This window comes from Pagrus pagrus (assembly GCF_965226575.1).
Source record: "Pagrus pagrus genome assembly, chromosome: 19".
In the NCBI taxonomy this organism is placed as follows: Eukaryota; Metazoa; Chordata; class Actinopteri; order Spariformes; family Sparidae; genus Pagrus; species Pagrus pagrus.
The window spans coordinates 17172296-17191097 of NC_140203.1; the positions used below are offsets into that span (position 1 = coordinate 17172296).

The 18802-nt window shown below is 42.6% G+C and overlaps 1 protein-coding gene across 2 annotated transcripts in view; it reads left to right on the plus strand.

The window, feature by feature from the left end:
• Positions 1–18802, plus strand: part of tnksa (tankyrase, TRF1-interacting ankyrin-related ADP-ribose polymerase a) — a 96657-nt gene that overhangs the window by 16923 nt on the left and 60932 nt on the right. The window contains exons 1-2 of one of the 2 annotated variants that reach the window (XM_084339678.1): positions 18008–18263; positions 18498–18534. In XM_084339678.1, coding sequence (XP_084195804.1) covers positions 18158–18263; positions 18498–18534 — 143 coding nt within the window. In that variant the 5' untranslated portion in view covers positions 18008–18157. Of the gene's footprint in view, positions 1–18007; positions 18264–18497; positions 18535–18802 lie in introns of those variants that run through there. The other variant, XM_084339677.1, reaches the window with a different exon arrangement.

Below are 18802 nucleotides of genomic sequence, written 5' to 3' on the forward strand. Positions count from 1 at the left end.
GTACACAGCGTTTATCAGATGTTGGAGCGAAGCTGGTCTGTTCTGACCTGATTTATAGCCCTGCGTCGCTGAGAAATGCAAGACAAAGGCGCATTTTGTGATCAAGCCAAGTCATTTTCATACAGCCACAGCTCTTTAATCACAAAGTGAATGAAAGGAAGTACATTTTGGGTCGCGTGTATAATGAATTATGCACAACATGCTCATTTATTGTTTTGATGGACTGGTTTTTCATAGAATTTCTTTCAAAACAGCATACAGTAGGCGTAGATCAAGACCAAACTGTGGCCGCTACCTGGGCTGGCCGAAAATATCACTATCTATTCAATCGCAATCACAATCCATGATCTCAATTGCAATCTTATTTCCAGTTTTGAAGTGACTGTAGACTGTAGCTGACTTGAAATAGCCACTGAATTTTTCCATTTTCACCATTTAAATTCAAATTTTGCATTAAAGATGCTTCCATCTTGGCATTAGCTCCTTGTCTGCCACGCTGCTAGCTGCAACTCAGGTTGCACTGTCAACAATACCCAAGAAGAGCCACATTAACTAGTTGATCCAATCAGCACAGCCATCCTGTTGGCTACAGCATATTGGTTTATTCGCATGGTGCTGATCTGCTAGTCAATCAGGTTATGTGAAGAGTGGAAACAGAAGCAAGAACACATTTAATGTTGCAGTCGCTACGATTTGCTTGAACAGTAGGAAGCCCTTGTGTCGATCACAATCCAAAATCATCAGATCGGCTACTCCTGAGACAACAGTGAACAGATCAGGTTTTAGGTTAAGTGATCACGAGATCAAGATCTTTCGTGGGTCTGGGGTTTACCATCTAGACACAACCCTAGTTTAAGAGTCGGGTTTTTCCAAGGTTCCTGCACAAACATAACGGTCTAAACCGAAATATCCTTGAATTCCCAAATATGTACTGATAAGCAACTGAGAGACACAAACAGTAATAACATCCCAATTGCCGGAATGAAATCTGGCAATGTACCTGTTTGCAATCCACGGATATGTTGAAACAAAGGCTGCTTGGTTCAGGTTTGGAAAAGATCATGATTAGGCTTAAAATACCTGCTTTGGTTTTGTTGCCACAAACACGCCTGGGAATTGTCATAAAAAATATATCCAGTTATGTTACGCATACAAAAATTTGAAAGCCTGCGGTCCCTTGTCAAAAATATCCAGTGATGTCGCGCTGAAAGGCCGCAGTGGTTTCTCGCGGTTTCTTACTAACAAACATGATATGATGCTTATTGTAGAAATGTCCATATAGCACGTATGACAAATGTGACGTATCAGTGGTTTGCAGAAACTGCCAACATTTTATCCTGCAGACTGGGTTGAGTAATGATGTGAAAAGCCCTACAGAGGAGCTAACCTGGAAACAAAAGGATCACCAGGAGGATTCTACTTTACATCCGTCTTTGCTGACATTGGTGATTGATCTTCCTCTGGCCGGCGAGCAGTGATTAGGACACTTTTCATCAAGTTGTTTCTGCCCTTGACGATTCTTTCTCTTCTCCCCTCATCTCTCCGTGGCTTCCTTTCCCCACTCATCAATTACAACGTTGTTTAATGAGCTTGCAAGTACAGCATGAACTCCATCCACCCCTCACCCTCTACATCAGCCTCGGTGTCGCTCTCTTTCCGTCTGACACGTCATCTATACTCTTTGTCCACTTGCCCCCTGCCGTCTCTCACCCGTCTTAAGCTCTGTGCCAATCAGTCTTTCCATCTTGCCCCTGTGACATTTGTCATTTATTCTCTCTCTGCTCTCCTTCTGCTCTTTCTGCTTGGAAAGTCTCACCCTGCCTCATCCTCTTCAAATCACTGACAGTAACATGATTCTAGTGTTTTATCAGTCTATGAAGTACACATAGATAAGCTGTTGGTACTTCAGAGACCTCGGCTAAACCTGAAAAGGAGGCTAAGGCTTTGTCTACTGCATTTTCCAGCAAATACGGTTAAGATCCTTCTAATTAACAGACACTTGAGACATACTTTAACTGGTAGAGGTAATTTACATTTTAATGTCTCTTTAATTTCTCTGGCATGATGCTCTCATTGTCAATTTTGTCCGCATCTTTAGTATTAAGCTCTCGTAGCTTTGTTGGTTTTTGTCTCAAATAGGAAACAAACTGTGTTACGGTTTAGCGCTATGAAAAAATATTGATTCTTTTTCAGTGATAAACACCTGTAGAAGAAGAAGAGACTTTACTAACTTCAGCCTTGAGGCTAGATGACAGCATGAGTGACAGGCGTGTGTGGGCTGAACTTTGAGCCACCGAGGGGGAGGAGGGCTTGACTAACAGAACATGTACCGCACAAAGGTGTAAAGTTACATGTTGTGCTGGGACTGAAAGTGCTGTACAAAGTATTGACACTTTTATGATAAGAAACAAACGATATCACATGAGAAATTGAAGCAGTCAACAGGAATATTCTGGTATTTTAAGCATTACGACTAAAAGTCTACATCCATAGTGTCTCTGTGAGGATGAATTTAGGTTTAGTAGTGCTTTGAGCTAAACGCTAACAGCAGAATGCTAATATTCTCATAATATAAATGCCAACATGCTGATGTTAGGTACAGTGTTTGCCATGTTTACAACCAGCATTTAGAATGATAACGTTTTATTTGACTGTATGGCATGTGGCTCGCTTCAGATGTTTAGATAAGGGAGGTAGTTTGCCCACAGTGAGTTTAGTCACCTGCAGCTCACTTCAAACCAAGACTATTTCCTAATACATGTCACCAATTCAATGTATGACAGTGTTTCCCACACATACACTTTATATTGGCTTGCCGAGGTATATTTGGCAACCCATTTTAGCCTTTTAAAGGCCTGCTTTTAATTTTTTTAATCCATCCAAGAGAACAACGTCCGCAACCGATTAACTCTTGGGCAATCTGCCCTGGCTCTTCCCCTCCCGTCTGCTGTCAATCACACATGCTGTACAGAGAGAGAGACAGAGACTCTCTCCTGGTATTACATCTCTCCTGTAAACACACTGATTGTGATGCGACCTCTCCTTTTTAATGTAGGCCTACTTATGCTGTTATTTTGCACAGACTCGTAAGTGCACCTGGTTGTTTTGATGTCGTCCTGTGCGTGTTGGTTTTGGACGGCACCGTGCCACTTGGGTTTTGTACAACACGGTGTGAAGAACAACAGATAGGACAAGGTCAAATCAATACTGTTGCTTTAGATATAAAAATGTTTGAAATGTCTTTCTGAAAGCCTATAGATTTGGACAGTAAATAAAGAAGGACAGAGAAAAACTTGATTATTCATGCCTGTAATTATTATTGCTGCATAATAAAAAGGAGAGGAAAAACACTGGAGGGGATAAATAGAGACGGAAAAGAGACGAGAACAGAGAGAGAGTGAGAAACAGGGTCCATTAGCTGCTATTAATTACCACTGATTGGTATTCACAGACTAGCTGCTTCTGAGCCTCTGAGAGATCAATTCTCCACTCTGGACCTCAGTCAACACATGCACACACACACACACACACACACACACACACACACACACACACACACTGGCTTACTTATTCCGTTGGCCTCTCTTGTTTTAACTCTTACTCACACTTTTGCACACAAATTCCCTCTTTGATTTAATTTACTCTACAGGCATACTAAAAAGTCGTCTTTCTGTATTGAGATGTAACATTGGTTCCGGCGTGTACACTGCGTCGTGTTTGACACCAACGTGGACTCGAAATGACAGATGTGACACTTGTCTGGTATGTTCCCAGCAGTGTCAAACATGTTTTATAATTTCACAGCAGGTGCTCTCTCGCGGAATAATGATAATTTATCACTTGAAGGGATTTAATGCAGTTAATCTGACACGCTGATGACTAGTGTTGGCCAGAGTTTCTGATGCCATGTCTCGTTCTCTCTTCGTGCTAAGGCTGCTCACTCAAGCTTAAAAAACATGAAGACGTACTTGTCTTTTTGTGTCAGTGCAGGTGTATCCCGTTGTGAGTCGATCAGCAGGTGGGAATTTGTTCTAAATTGTGTCTATAATTCATTGCTGTTTAAATTGATTCAATCTGAGTGAATATACTTAAAGTTCGAGGCCTCCAGTGCCACTGTTAAGACAGCCTTTGATCCTTCTTTTCTATTTTTATTCTTTTTGATGCAAACGAGTCGGCACACACACACACACAGAGTCAGTGTTGCTCAGTATGGGTCGGAAAGTGCAAGGCAATATCTGTGTGACCTTTTGTCAGACTGCTGCCGATAAACAGGTGAGTAAAGGTCTAGGATTTCCCTCATGGCCAAAGCAGTGGATCACAGGACACATAGGATGTACGATACAGTCTTTGGATTATTGGACTGAAGTTGCAGCAGTTGTTTCCTTATTAAAAGTGTGTTTGACTCCGTCTGTGAAAACAGCAGAGAACAGAAGGAGGAACATTTCTAAGTGACTCATATGAATAAATGATAAATGTGAGTATTTGTCCATTAGCTTTCTTTGATGGCTCCTATTACTTTCAGTACAGCAATGACCCAGTTGCCCCATGAAAATCAATTGAGTCTTTGTGTTTCGTCTTATTAATTCTGTAAAGCACGTTCGAACATTTTCAGCTTTATAGGCTAATGAATTTCTTGAATTGGATAAACAAAGCATTAGTCTCACTTAAACAACCTGAGTGGTCAAAGTTGGCCTCACACTTTGATTTAAAACTTGAACGAAACTTGACTCCAGAGACTCTTCGGCCCAATCCCAATACACCTCTTGCCCTACCCGTTCATTTTGTGCAATCACATCTAGGGGGGAAGGGTGTTTCAATTTCTTGTTGGAATAGAGGGGTAGGGCAAAGTGTTAGGACCTCATTGTCCTCCAAACAGAAGTTTTTTCAGAGGCACACTTCAAACTGATGGTTGTGAGAACTCTGTCATATCAAGGATTTCAGGATTTTTGTCAATCAAATAGATACTTTGAACTGCATCGTCTCGCTCAACGTACATCACCAACACCAACATGGCTGCTGCATGCCACAGAAAAAGTATCAAAAAAGGTGAAAATCACAACAAATCTGGGCTTACTGACAACTGCAGTTATGTGAAAGGACAGTTTGCCAGTTCTGTGAGCTGATAATATATGGGACCGACTCTACAATGTTTCAGTTATGTTTTTTGGTGACCGTTCAACGAGACAATGTTGCTAATGCAACTGTTGGCTCTGTAGTCTTTGTAATAATGTATTTTAACAGTCTTATATTTCATCAATTTTATTACAAACTGTGACTTTCTCAAGTTGAAAAATTATCTTTTACATTGACAAACATCATACATGCACAATTCAGCAGGTTCAAAAAATTGTTTCTCCATTCACTACCATACATATTTCTTTGTCAGAAATAAGGTCCCCTGGTGGTCTACCAGAAGGGGCACTTCAGCTCTCTATAACAAGCATAAAACAATCGCTACAAGTCTGCAGATATCTCTGTAGGTAGCTAGCTAAAGTCGAGCAGCAAAGTTGCTGCACTTGGTTTGGAAACAGATCGCTAGTGTCCATACTTTTTTTTTCTCAGTCAGATAAATGGCAAATGGCCTTTTGATCATACCGAGATTGCCGCAATAATGCAAGAGAACTCACCACAGCTGAAGACAGCATATTGGAAATGTCCGGTCGTGTTTATTAACATTACAACGTCAGCGACTACTGATGACATATGAGGTTCTTGAAGGCTTGTCCCATTTCATAGTGGGGCCATTTCATCCACTACCCCTTGTGACTCTGTTCTGAGGGGCAAGGGGACACAATGTGGCTTAGGGGTAAAAATTGGAAATGGGATTGAGCCTTAAGACTGGATTTTTGTTGTCGTCCTTCACTATTTGCTATTTCAGTAAAAAAACACTGTCACCCAGGCTCGGTTCCGACATGACAGATAAAGTTCATCTTCCCCCCTTACGGTGCAGGTTTTCAGCCCCATGTCCAGCTGTAACTCAGATCTTGTTTTGTCTCCAGTCTGTCATGAAGGCAGAATGTGGAGAACTTGACGAGGCTGAGTGAACAAATGCAGAATTAAACAACTTTGAACAAGTTTTCTTTTTGTCAAGAATCCCCCCCCCCCCATCATCTTGTCATAGTTAGCTTTTCATCCTGGGGAATGAGTTACGGACGGCAGTAATGGGCTGTCAGCGGCAAAGAAACTGCAGCTGCGAGGATGTGCTGATATGAGAGGGACGGGGGGGAAAGAATCTCCAGAGAATAAAATGGCTTCCAATCATCCTGCTTTGCTACAGCGCAGATACACTTTTCTCTTTCCCTCTGCTTTGTCTTCATTTAGCCATTATTTCTGACGCTGTTTTTTAACTACAGGGCGAAGTTAGAAGATGAACAAGTTCCTGTCTCTAGTAAATCATTTTTGGGGGTATTTTTTTTTAGTGTGAACATTCATTGGGAGGATAATTTCCAACAGAAACTGTGGCTCATGATCATCGACTTGCAACTGCCTTGAGTTCCCAAAACAGCAACTTACTGGACTATTGACTGCAGTGCCTTGTACAACAACATTCCTCTTAATTACCACAGAAGACAGCCATACTTTAAGCAAGAATATTCAAACTGGAGAAGACTTGTAAACTCCTTGAAACTCTCCCGATGTCTCCCACCGGGGAGATAGTTCAGCAGAATTCAACTCGCAAATGACGCCATAACTTTTTACAGACTCACTTAGGCAAAATCAGTGAAGTCATGTGCTCTGACTGGGATTTCCTCTTGGTGGAATCTGGACACAAGACCTAAAGATAAGTGCGAGGCTGTACTCAACATTTATGGCTTCAGCAGACCCTGGACATTTAGCGAACAGCCAAAGTCGTACATCAACCCAGACCGCAGCCACTACCAACATTAGAGCTAGAGGGCAGGTCTGAACCATTAATACAGTTTCATGAGACAAGTGGAGAAGGCCGCTGATGAGAATAGACAAGGGGGAATTATAAAGAACATGAAGGGGAACAGAGCGAAGGTGAAACATCTAAAGGGAGACTTCTGTCAGAGATGTCAGACAATAAGTGGTAAGACAATTAAAACATACTGCTTTACACGTACTATGATCTGTGACATCAAGAATTCATCCCTCAGCTGATGTCTCAGCACCCCAAAATTAATCACATGATTCTACACATGATGCGGAGCAATCCGAAGCTAAAGCAGGATTTCGTTGAACTGTTTAATGCCCAGTTGTTTATTACCACCTGAGGGATCAACAGGTTCAGCAGACTTCTAGCATTGAACACATGGCCCAGCAAAGCCTGTGGTCAGTAAGGGATCAACTAAATTGATGACTTAAATCCCTTTTCGGGGATGTATTCATCTCTTCATAGCAGAAGGTCTCTGCCCAAGACTCCAACACCCATCGGCTAGGTCTAACCCCTCTTTCCTATTTTCAGTTTGCACATCCTTGATTCCTTTCCTCGCCTCCTCTCTTCACGTCTTTTCCTCACCCACCTAAGATCCGAGACGAGTAGGTTAAGAAGAGACACAAGAAGAGAGGCGTCGAGGTAACAGGCATTTAACAAAATGAGACATCCGTGCTTTGGAGCTGTCATTTTGAATGTCAATTAAACATGACATGGTTTGTTAGAGTCTACTGCAGTGTTCATGACAGCTTTTATTTTTACTTCTACTTCAATTCACAACATGGCATAATGTGACATTGTGGTTAGAACAGCGCTTTACAAGGTTCTACACAAACAGCGAGGGCATAGCGTTTGATTGTGCCTTTGCTCATCCTAAATCACTAGTAACTAACCTATGATGTAAAAGAGTTATATTTGTAGAGTCCTGCCATAGTTGTATATTCTAGCTGTGTGTCACCCCTACAAAGACTTCCGCAAATTATCCACTTGTGCATCCTCAACCCAATCGTCAGAACAAAATATTGCAATGTAAGTTTCTGCAAACCACGGATATGTTGCCATGTCACTTTCCTTAGATTCAATTCTCAATTTCATTTTGTGACCTTACCGTGGTTATGGTCTGGTTAGATCTGTGAATAAAACACACTCCCACCAGGCCTGTCTCCATGTTACTGATTGCAGCCGTTCTAGACAATGCTCATGTAGCTTTTGGCTGCGCCACGGCACGCTTCAGTAGCGTCCTAGAAGCGGCTATCGGCTCTGCTATTTTTGACTTTTTTTTTTTTTTTGACTGTAGCTTCGTCAGTCTGTGCCGGGCAGATTGAATCAGACAGGTCAGTGGCGCATAGTGCATCCGGTCAATTTTCAAAATAAGACGACCTGTGCAGACTCTGCATCTACAGTGCAAGAAAGATAGAAATATTAACAATAAACACACCTAAAACAGACAAATAACAAAACAAGTTAACTATGTAGCCTACTCAACCATGGTAGAAGCACAAAAATTACCAAAAATTACAAAATAAACGCAACTCAACAATATGAGTGAGATGCTCCAAAAAACATTGAAACACAGTCTCGAACTGTGGTCATTGGCTTGGCAGCCTTCTTGCCTTTACCTCCACCACCATCACTTCCACCTCCAGATATGATAGTCAGGGTCATAAACATGTAATGTGAATGCGATATAGCATGTATTGTATAAATGTCTGCATGGTGCCTAGGCCCATGGGGTGTAGAAATGTGAAAGTACCTGTGATTTGTCAGCATTTTATTCTGGCGACTGGGCTGGCATCCGTGCTATCTGCTCCTCTGGCGAGCCTCCTTCCTCCTCAATCCTCACTCCCCATCCTCGACATGCATTTTAGGAATTGAGACATCCTTCAAGATGGTGCGCTATCGATTTCCGAGTCACATGCAGGAGGACAGAGGAGAGGGGAGACGAGGAGGCACAAAATAGAGAAATGAGAAGAGCCCCAAGATGTTGCGCTCTGACACACGGCGGCCCTCAACACCACAGCCTCAATGTCAGCATGTTGACAACCAGCGCATGGATCAGTCTTCCTCCTCCCGCACAGTCTCCCCTCACCCCTGCCTCACCCCTTTTGGGACTCGCTGACAAAATGGAAGCGCTGTTTTTCTTTCCTTTCTTTGTTTTTAAGGCATAATGTGAAGCACTTTGAATATGAAATGTGCTCTTCAAATACGCCTTGTCTTGTGGTAACTGGAACTGGTACTAATCAGATTCTGTCACTGGCAGACAGGTTTTCATCTCTTGGAATCAATTAGCGGCTTGTGTCCACCCCGCTCTGCTTCTCGAGCTAGCAGCACTGAACAGAAGCTTTGGGAAGCGTTTGTCCCTCCTCCTGCTGTTGCTGTGTGACTAGTACCAAGAAAAAAAGCAGATTGAAAGCGCGATGTACTTTAACATAAATTGAGTGTGTGTTTCTCATATTCCTGCAATGCTATTTTGAAGAAGTGCTGTCAGGAAATGCTTCCGCTCTATTGTAAATAAAGAGAAAAGGGAAATTGTTGCTTTGAGGAGAGGTCTGCGGCGGGCAGGCAGCTGTAACATAGCAGAAAATTAGCCAGCGTGCTTTCTCACAAGGGCTGGTGGAAAATGATGAGAGATTTAAGAGTGCGAGGGATGGGGAGGGGGCTGGGAGATGGAGAGAAAGTCGATGGACGAGGGGAACGGGGAGGGAAAGAGAAAGAAAAAAAAAAAAAGCAAGAGAAAAGTGGAAGGATGTGGAAGAAGGGTACAAATCCAGAGAAGGAGCGAGTGAGGAGAGATGACGATGCTCAGTGTCTTGGGTGACAGACGAACAAAGAGATGAACTGATGCGACGTCGAGTGAATGCAAAGAAACTGGAAGAGTGGGCAGCTCTGATCGGTGCGTATGTTAGGAGCCTAATCATGAAGACAAAGAACTGCTGTAGCTGCTCTGAAGGCTTCGTCCTGCTAATGCAAAACACAATGTCGCACCTGTGTGCACCTTACAGCGCCTGTGTATGTGTGTGCGTGAAGGAGGGGGAATAAGTGTGAGTTCCTGTGGCTGCAAGGCCAAGTGTGTAGCTCTCTTCCTCTTATCAGTGACATGCTCATTGATTACCACGATGACTGCTGTTCGATTGGTCCCCAGTGATGAATGGGCCCCAGCCCCATTTCCAAAATGACCTAGCAAAGGGAAGCAAAACAAAGTGACTTCTTTTATTTTTTATTTTCCAGTGTGTCTCTGTGTGTGTGTGTTTGATGCACTTCCAAGGTTCCCTCACCCCATTTGGGCCGCTTTCCTGCAGCTGAAATTGCCTAGTTTTCCACACGGCCGCACAGCTCCACAACTCTTGTGAGTGAGTGAGTGAGTGAGTGAGTGAGTGAGTGAGTGAGTGAGTGAGTGAGTGAGTGAGTGAGTGAGTTGGCGAGGGCAGTCGGCCACTCCACGACAGTAGACTGGCAGAATTCGGTTAATGAACTCAGCAAAAGTAAAGAACAGAGAAGCGCATACAAATCCGTATCTCCTGGATGTGGAAATCTTCAGAAAACATAGAAGGTTTGGATGAATTTAATACTTGCCTAAAGACGAGGCCGACACTTGGGTTGAACTGTTTGCGGATTAAACATTTGTACGGTAGGTTGTCCAAAAACGCTAGAAAAAAGTTTGAGGGTTGACTGAATTCTATGTAATCAAACAGATTGTAGCCTGGTTTGCCTCGCAGATATCGTAAAATGCTTTACACCTTCACAAGTGATACTTTTATTTATGGTTGAGGAATACAAAGTGATTAAATTGAGCTCCCTATCCTCCGGAAACAGCACATTTTACACTGAAGACATTTGAGGAGTGTTCTCCGTTCAATCACTTATCTATTTATAAGGAAGAGATGTTGTGATAGAATATAGATAAAAGGTTTACTGATTGAGTTATAACATATCCCGAACGTTAGCATAATCTCTTTTCATTATCTACTCTGAGTCACTCTGTGGAGCAGCCTGGACGACTGAGGATCAGATGTGGAGGACTGAGCCGTCTGCGGTCGGTCGTGTATCTCCTCGGTTGTTGCGTGACTCCTGTTTGCGTGCCACACTCGGGACAGCTGCGATATGATCTCATCTTATCCATATTAATTTGTCCGCAGTTAACTTGTTTTTGTTGTTTGTTGTTTATACCATTGCTCATGAGAGGCGGAGGAGTGGACGCTCCGACCTCTCTCCTGTCCTTTTGTGTCTGTTTAACGAGCAGTGAAGGGGAATCCGTGCTGATGTGTTGTTGTGGCTTTTTTTAATTTAGTTTTGTTATCGGCATGCTAACTACTTTCCTGATAACATCGCAAATTAACATTTGGTTCGTTAGTTTTTTTGTGATCCATATACAGGAAAGCTTCTCGCAGCCCTCGGGGGTATTGTTGCTGAGAAAATAAGTTTAAAATCTGGTTTTAAATCATAGCAGGGGCCCTGAGCAAGGCACTGAACACACAATGTTTATAAGTAGGAGAAAAGTCGGAGTTACAGAAGGATTTTGTCTTTAAAGAAACCATTTTTCAGCAAAGCAGTGGAATCCTCTCTGCTGGAGTGACAACTGTGTTATTTCAATCTATAGATGACGACTGTCTTTTTCCTCAATTTTTCATTTTTGCTGTGTTTTTCAACTTGGAAACCAAAGTGCTATACGGTGACGATCGATCACAACATGAGCATGCGCTGTGTAAAACAAAAACCAGGGCTGGGACGATACAAGCCATCAACAAGTACACAATGAATGGAAGAAAACAATCTATACAGTGATAATCCCTGCAATCATGGATTTGAAATAAAACCCAGTCCTCTTTGTCTGAGACCGAGACAAGATCGAGAAAACATGCAGTCGAGTCCCAGACAAGATTGAGGCCATTAAAAAATCATCTTGAGACCCGTCGCAATAACAGCCGAACTGTCAAATGTATCCGGCCCATAATGTTTTTGCACTGACGAGAGTGACAGTTGAGATTGATGACAGTTCCAACCCATTTGGTGTGGTGGTGATTAAACTTTGTTCAAATGACAGTCTGAGTTAAGCCGTAAAAAACGTTGGTGTCGTGAAACTGTGTGCATATAACCTGTGGGGGAAAAGCGTATTACACCTAATTTGTCGGCAAAGTCAGGAACCCTTTTTATTTTAATCACATAGACGAGTGATTCTGTACATGCAGGTTGGAGTTATAGCTCTCTCCTCTTTCATGTAAATAGTGATCTGGTCTTGTTAGCCCTAAATAACTGCCTTGTGGTGTTGTCAAGATGGCTGCTGAGTGGTGAAACTTGCCTTAAAGGGCTTTGGTTAAACTATCGAACATTCTATCAAACAGACTTTGTATTGCTATTATTGATGAAGTTTCAATCGTTGGTGAATATCGTAAGAATTTTATCGCCAAGGCTTACAACAGACCATGATGTATGAGTCTGAAGTCAATGAAACAGTAAACTTCACGGGAAATGTAATCATTATAAATCACCCCAAGCATTTGTTCTCAGCACTGTGTTCTTTAAAACCAAAACATATATACTGATATATTGGTCGGACTGTACTTTTTTGTAGTCGGCGGAATTCATATCAGTACAAACGCATTACTTGTTCAGCAACTCCTGCCTTTGTTAACAATATCTCCGCCTATGTAATACCACACAAACATTATGGTGGGTGACAAAGTTGTGGAACAGGAACAAACATACTGAAAACGAAAGAGACATTCATTCAGAACAACAATGAAAGCTCACTTAAACGCACCCCTGCTCACCTCTGGCTTCACCCACAGGAAATAGTTATAGTTTATTACAGTTAATAATAGGTCATTTGGCCGGGCCCCATTACATCATCGTAAATTATAAACCATCCCCATCCCCTGGTTCAGAGGTATCCGCCGACAAAAAACATCCATGTTCTTCTAAACTCTGCAAAGTGAAAGAGGGTGGAGTGGGTGGCCATTTTAAAAAAAAAACACAGTTAATCCTGAGCGGTTCTCTTTGGTGCGCTGTGTGAAGCAATTAATCACACAGTGTAAGTGGTGAGAGTGTGAAGTGAGCTGAGCCAGCCAGCAAAGGGCCCAAAACACCATCTTTTATAATTTCCCTTCCCTCTTATTTATTTATTTATTTCCCCTCTTTTGATTGGTCTCAGCGCGCGCACAGATCCACTTACAACCTCAGCAGTTGCGACCTTGCTGAGGTTATAAGTGGATCGCTCAACTCCCTGACTCAAAGCCAGTTGTTGTATAACAGCAGATAAACCGCTTCTACAATAAATGATATTTGATTTAAACACACACTAACTCGCACAAACACACACACAGGCGGACAGCTGGGCACTGAGGCGACTCATGGTCCAGTCAGCATCAGTCAGCATCATCTGTGCTTGTACAGCCACTTGGTACACACACACACACACACACACACACACACACACACACACACACCGTACACGCAGTCCTGTCTGCACGGTCAAGATATATATAGGATTGCGACTGTTTGACATTGACTTGTACTCACCTGTGCACGACCCTGGAATCACACATGCACATTAACACACATATACAGGTGCGCGCACACTCACACACACACACACACACACACACACATGAAAAGGAATACATCATTTCATGCATAAAACAATTGGAATTCAAACAGTGATCACTAGTGTCTACTGCACTCTGCCAAGGGAGTGACACAGAGACACACCCCTACACACACACACACACACACACACACACACACACACACACACACATACACATAATATCATCATTCAGGAGGCAGCTAGCCTGTCCCAAGCTTTAACCTGTCCTTGTCTCTTCTGTTTGGAGTCAGCAGGATTGTTGACACCACACACACACACACACACACACACACACACACACACACACACACAGTCAGACTCAGATGCACTCGTACATACTAAAATACATACATCCTCCTCCGTCCTATATGAAATCTGCCTCTTTGAATGTATAAATGCAGCCAAGCAGAGGTATATGCTGCCAGTATTGAAGCTGATATTTCATTAATTCTATTAATAAATGACATTTGGAGTGTTCGGCTGACTTTATGACTCAGTATCACTTATTACCATGAGCGATCAGTCATGTTTTTACTCTTTCTCACTTAAAAGATGTAATGGAGATACAGCCAGTTCCTCCATTTCACATCTTTTTGTGCTGTTTTCTTTGCCCCTTGTCATCGCTGACACTTTAACGCGCTAGCCGCAGCCAGGGTAGGGGATGTGTTAACACATAATTTCATTCTGGCGCCAGCAGGTCCAGTAATTTGATACGGTCCTAAAGTACAAACACAAGGGCACGATAAAATGCTTTTGCGCCACGAACAGAGAACCATACTGCAGAATTTGTGTCTTCGGAGACTCCTGGTGGTGGGATCAAAAAACAAACCTGACTTAAAAGTCAAACTTAAGTCAGGTTTAAATGTTATCTTAGTTTCACAGTGACACAGATAATTCATTTCACCGTGATCACCTTGTGAGTCACATCCTTAATTTCAGACCAGCTTTGAGTGTATACCACCACCTCTGTATCAGAGTGTGCAGATGCTCCACTTGTCAATTTGGTCAAAGCAATTTGACTTTTACTGGTTATATTTTCATAATTTTATCATTAATGGCCGATAATATAAATTTCCCACGATTGGGTTGATAATTAATGAAATATTATATCAAGCACCCTTAAAGATAATTATGTTTTGACGTGGTGCCTTAAGTGTGTGAGGTACATTCTGGTAAAGTGGCAGCAGATTGACATCCGTACTAAGCTAACCTGTCCTTGTCCTTGCTTTGTGTATCTGTATGTGTGAGAGAGGGAAAGAAAGTAATTAATACAGCTGAGTCGCAATCACTTTAGCTCTCAAAGCTTAAATAATATTGGAAGCAAACTCTCGCCGAGCAAAAAAAAAATACATCTCCTGTTGCCTGCAATTCATTCTGAACGCCTTCATTTGCACACTGAGCGTGGCAGCAGACTCAGCAAAACATAATGACACAGAAACTGTTTTCGTTTAGGTGTAAGTTACACTTAATTGAATTGGTAGGCTGAGTCACTCCCTTCCCGTCATTAGTCATAACTTTCCTCTTTAGATCCGTAGACTTTAAATCAACGGAGGCGTCGCCGAACGTTTTGATGTAAAATGCATGTCAAAAGGGCGAAAACTGTGAGAGGGCAATCACTTACAATGTTTGTTGGTGTTGTTGTTTTGCGGCGCAGCGAGGTTGATGACTTTACCCACTCTGGCTATAACAGATGTGAAAAAGCTGGATTTTAAACTGGTAAAGTTCAAAGTGTTGACTGGTTTAGAGTTTGCAAGACTGAAGTGTGACCAATTTCTAAGACTTCAAATAGGAGCTGGTTTGAGCTGTCCTCCCAACTCTGTTGCTTTCTCTCTATTTCCCTTCAAATGTTTACTATCAAAAGATGAAAATACGCTTAATAAATACAATTTTACGTATGAAAAATAGCTTTTCGAACTTTGTTCAGTTATGAAAAAAATAAATATTTATGAGTTTGTATTATTTCCTCACTCTGAGTTTACATTTCTTCTCCAAAACTACATAGCGCCCCTTTAATAGTGAGGATGATAATAATTATGATACTCGTAATGATAATGTAATCCAGACAGCTGTAAGGATTGTGACTGTCAGGTGTGTAATGAAAAACGATTCTGTCTCGGCACATAAATTGGTTCAAAACTACAGCATCTAATTTAGAGTCTTGATCTCTCCCTGTTCGTCTCGCTCTCCTCTCTTTGTATTCATATTTTTTCTATCTCGGCCCCTCTCCTCCGTCTCCCCCCCTTTTCTTCTTCCCCTGCCTGTTCCGCCTTAGCCTCCCTAACACCAATTATACTGTGTCAAATCCATGCATGTCAGTTTCCAGATCCCTAATCATCCCTTCTCTCTTTCATCTGCAAATCCTTTGTTCCTCCCTCCTCCCCCTTTTTCCTTCTCTGTAACCTTTCTTCTGCGCTCCTCACCCTACCCCGCCCCTCCGTCTGCGCCGTGCACACACGGCCCGTCCTCCTCATCCTCTTTCCATTTATCTGTATCACATTTACCTCTCCATCTCTCTTTGATTTTTTTTTTTATTTCCCATTTCAATTTTATACCGCTCTCTCCTTTTTTTCTCCAGCCACTTTCAGAGATCAACTTTGTTACGCAAACGTCCCGACATATTTTGCATATTGGTTTTTATGTGTGAATAAGCCCTGAAGTCATTCTTCAGTGGAAGTTGCAAAGGTAATCTTGCTAGGTCGGACCTTTTCATTTGGCTTCCTGCAAAGTGCATTTACCTTGATGACATGCTGGAGCCTATCGCCTGCAGCTCTACATCTAACACCTCACTGTGGATTCTTTTTTCTTCTCCTACTGCAATAGATAAGTCCGATCTACTGGCCATAAGGCAGCTAATATATTCATATTTTGTTTTACGGCCCACTTTCTTTACTGAAGAACAGCACTGCTTACAAAGTTTTGCCAGATGCTACTTTCACAATACGTCTCAGCACCATGGAGAAAAGGTCATTAAATGAACTTCCAGCTTGGACCTCCAGCCTCACAAGGCTTTGTCCAGTGCCTTAATTTACAGTGGCTGTTTAATATTTTATGATCAGAATTTGAATATTTCAATTATTTTCAATTAGATAAAGGCACAGACCAAGTCACCGAGCTCAGAGTAAAATCGTTCCAACATGTTACTCCCCCAAAAACAAGAAATAACCATGCTAAGTGTTGATATTTTGATGCTAAGCTAACCTCAACTAAGCCATCCGTCTCCTAGCTTTAGTTTAAAAGCAATTTTGCACTTGAAGATCAGTTTACTCGTCTACTACTCTGTTTGTGAAAAAAGTTTTACAATGTCTTCTGTGGCTATGAAGGAAGCTTTCCAATGTTTACAGAAACAACCCTGATGATGTCATCAGGGTCATATCAGACTGGGTGTAAGACTTAAGAATTATAAGAAGAAAATCCTGTGTTACAAACCAAGGATGTGAAATTTGAAAGAAGTGGACATTTAGGAGGCAGAGGGGGTCTGATGGAAGAGTATATTGAGTTGCATTATGGGAAGTGCAGCAAGTATTGATGGAACTTGACCCATGCTCAGGAGTCATTTCCGCCTCTGCTGTCTCAATTTGACTCTTCTTTTTATTCCTATCTGCCTCATGTGATTCCTACAACTTTCAGATCTCAGGCTGTTTTTAAAGATCTCTTCCACACTGTGTGTTATAGGACGAGTTCACCCAAAAATAAAAATTCAGTCATGATCTTCTCATTCCTGTGGGGATGGAAAGTCAGGTGAAAATTTTGCAGTCCAAAAAACATTTCTGGAGCTTCACAGCAAAACAGTGTTGCAGCATTCTCCTAAACAACTGAAGTAGATGGGGACTTGTTTAAAAATGTGATAAAACAACCGAAAAAAAAAAACGTCTCCATGTTTTTTGGTAATTGTGATTATAAAACTGGAGTGGACAAACATTCTCCATGTTTGTGCACTGGAGGCTTCAATTTTCCACATTACACTTATGCGTGCTCAATATTGGACCTGTATTGTCTTTCAGTGTATTTGTGATGTCACAGATCATGCTCGTAAGCCCGCCTCTTAGAAATTGGATTTGTTTTGAGCCATTAATGTGAAACCAGTCTTCTAGAGTCGAACTCTCTACGTACGTCATTCTACACAGTGAAGCTCAAACATTCAACTGAAGGAACGAGATAAAAGACATGTTTGACTGAAGGGGGGCTTTAATTATTAAGAGATAACTGGTGGATCATCACAGCAGACTGATCAGGATTTTTACAATACCTTTAAATCAAATGTCACACCACTAAAGGAGGACCAGGAAGGCTTTACTTAAACAGACGGATGAATCCGGCGGTGTAACACATGCCATGTCTGAGAAGAGCCTCCCGTCTCCCCCACCCTTGTCTGTTTCCCAGGCACATATGGGAAGGTGTGTGTGTTGTGACTGTAGTAGCGGGGGGGCAGGGCTAAGAGAGAGAGAGGGAGAGGGAGAGGGAGGTAGGGGGAGGGGTTTGTTTATTTCTGTTGTGTTTTTTTTTTTTTATGATAACTGCGCCTCCTGAGCCCACTGGGGGGAAGGAAAAGCAGGGAGAGAGAGACAGAGAGAGAGAGACAGAGATGATGGAGAACGAGGGAACGCAGTTAGCAATATGAGTGGCGGCCGAGAGAGGGGAGACAAACGCGGCAAAGGAGGGAGGGATGGACGGACACACGGATGGATAGAGGCAGAGCGCGTGTCAGTCCGCCGCCCGTCGCCCAAACAATGAACGTGCTGTGGTCGCTGCCGGCAACGCATCGTCACTGCAACCGGAGCCAGAGGGGTGCGCACACTGAGCGTGAATGGCAAAGAAAAGAGAGAAGGGGGGGGGGGGGGTGGAAGGAGGAGAGATAGAAAGAGAGATGGTGTCTCCCCCCCTTCAATAGATAGATCCTTCCTCTGTGTGTCTTTACGTGTGTGTGGTTGTGCACTCTCTGTTTGATCATGTGTGTGTGCGTGTGGTCGGTGTGTGTTCGCGGCCAGTTGTCTGACACCATGCTCTTCTGTAACCATCTAGGTGAATACAAGAAGGATGAGCTGCTGGAGGCGGCGAGGTGAGTACCAGACTCTGCATGCTCTTTGTTGTCATTTTCTTCCTCCCGTTCTCTCGCCTCCTTGTGCTTTTTATTCCTACTCTGTGACACCCTTTCATGTTTTTCTCTCTCTCCTGCTTGTTTTTTGCCTCCTCCTTGTTCACCTGTTCAGGTCTGTGCCTTCTCTTCTTGTTTCCATGCTTGCTTACTTCCCTGCTCCTCCCCTGATCATCTGTCCTTTCTCTTCTTCTCCTATCTCCTTGTCCCCTCTATACACTCCTCCTTTCTC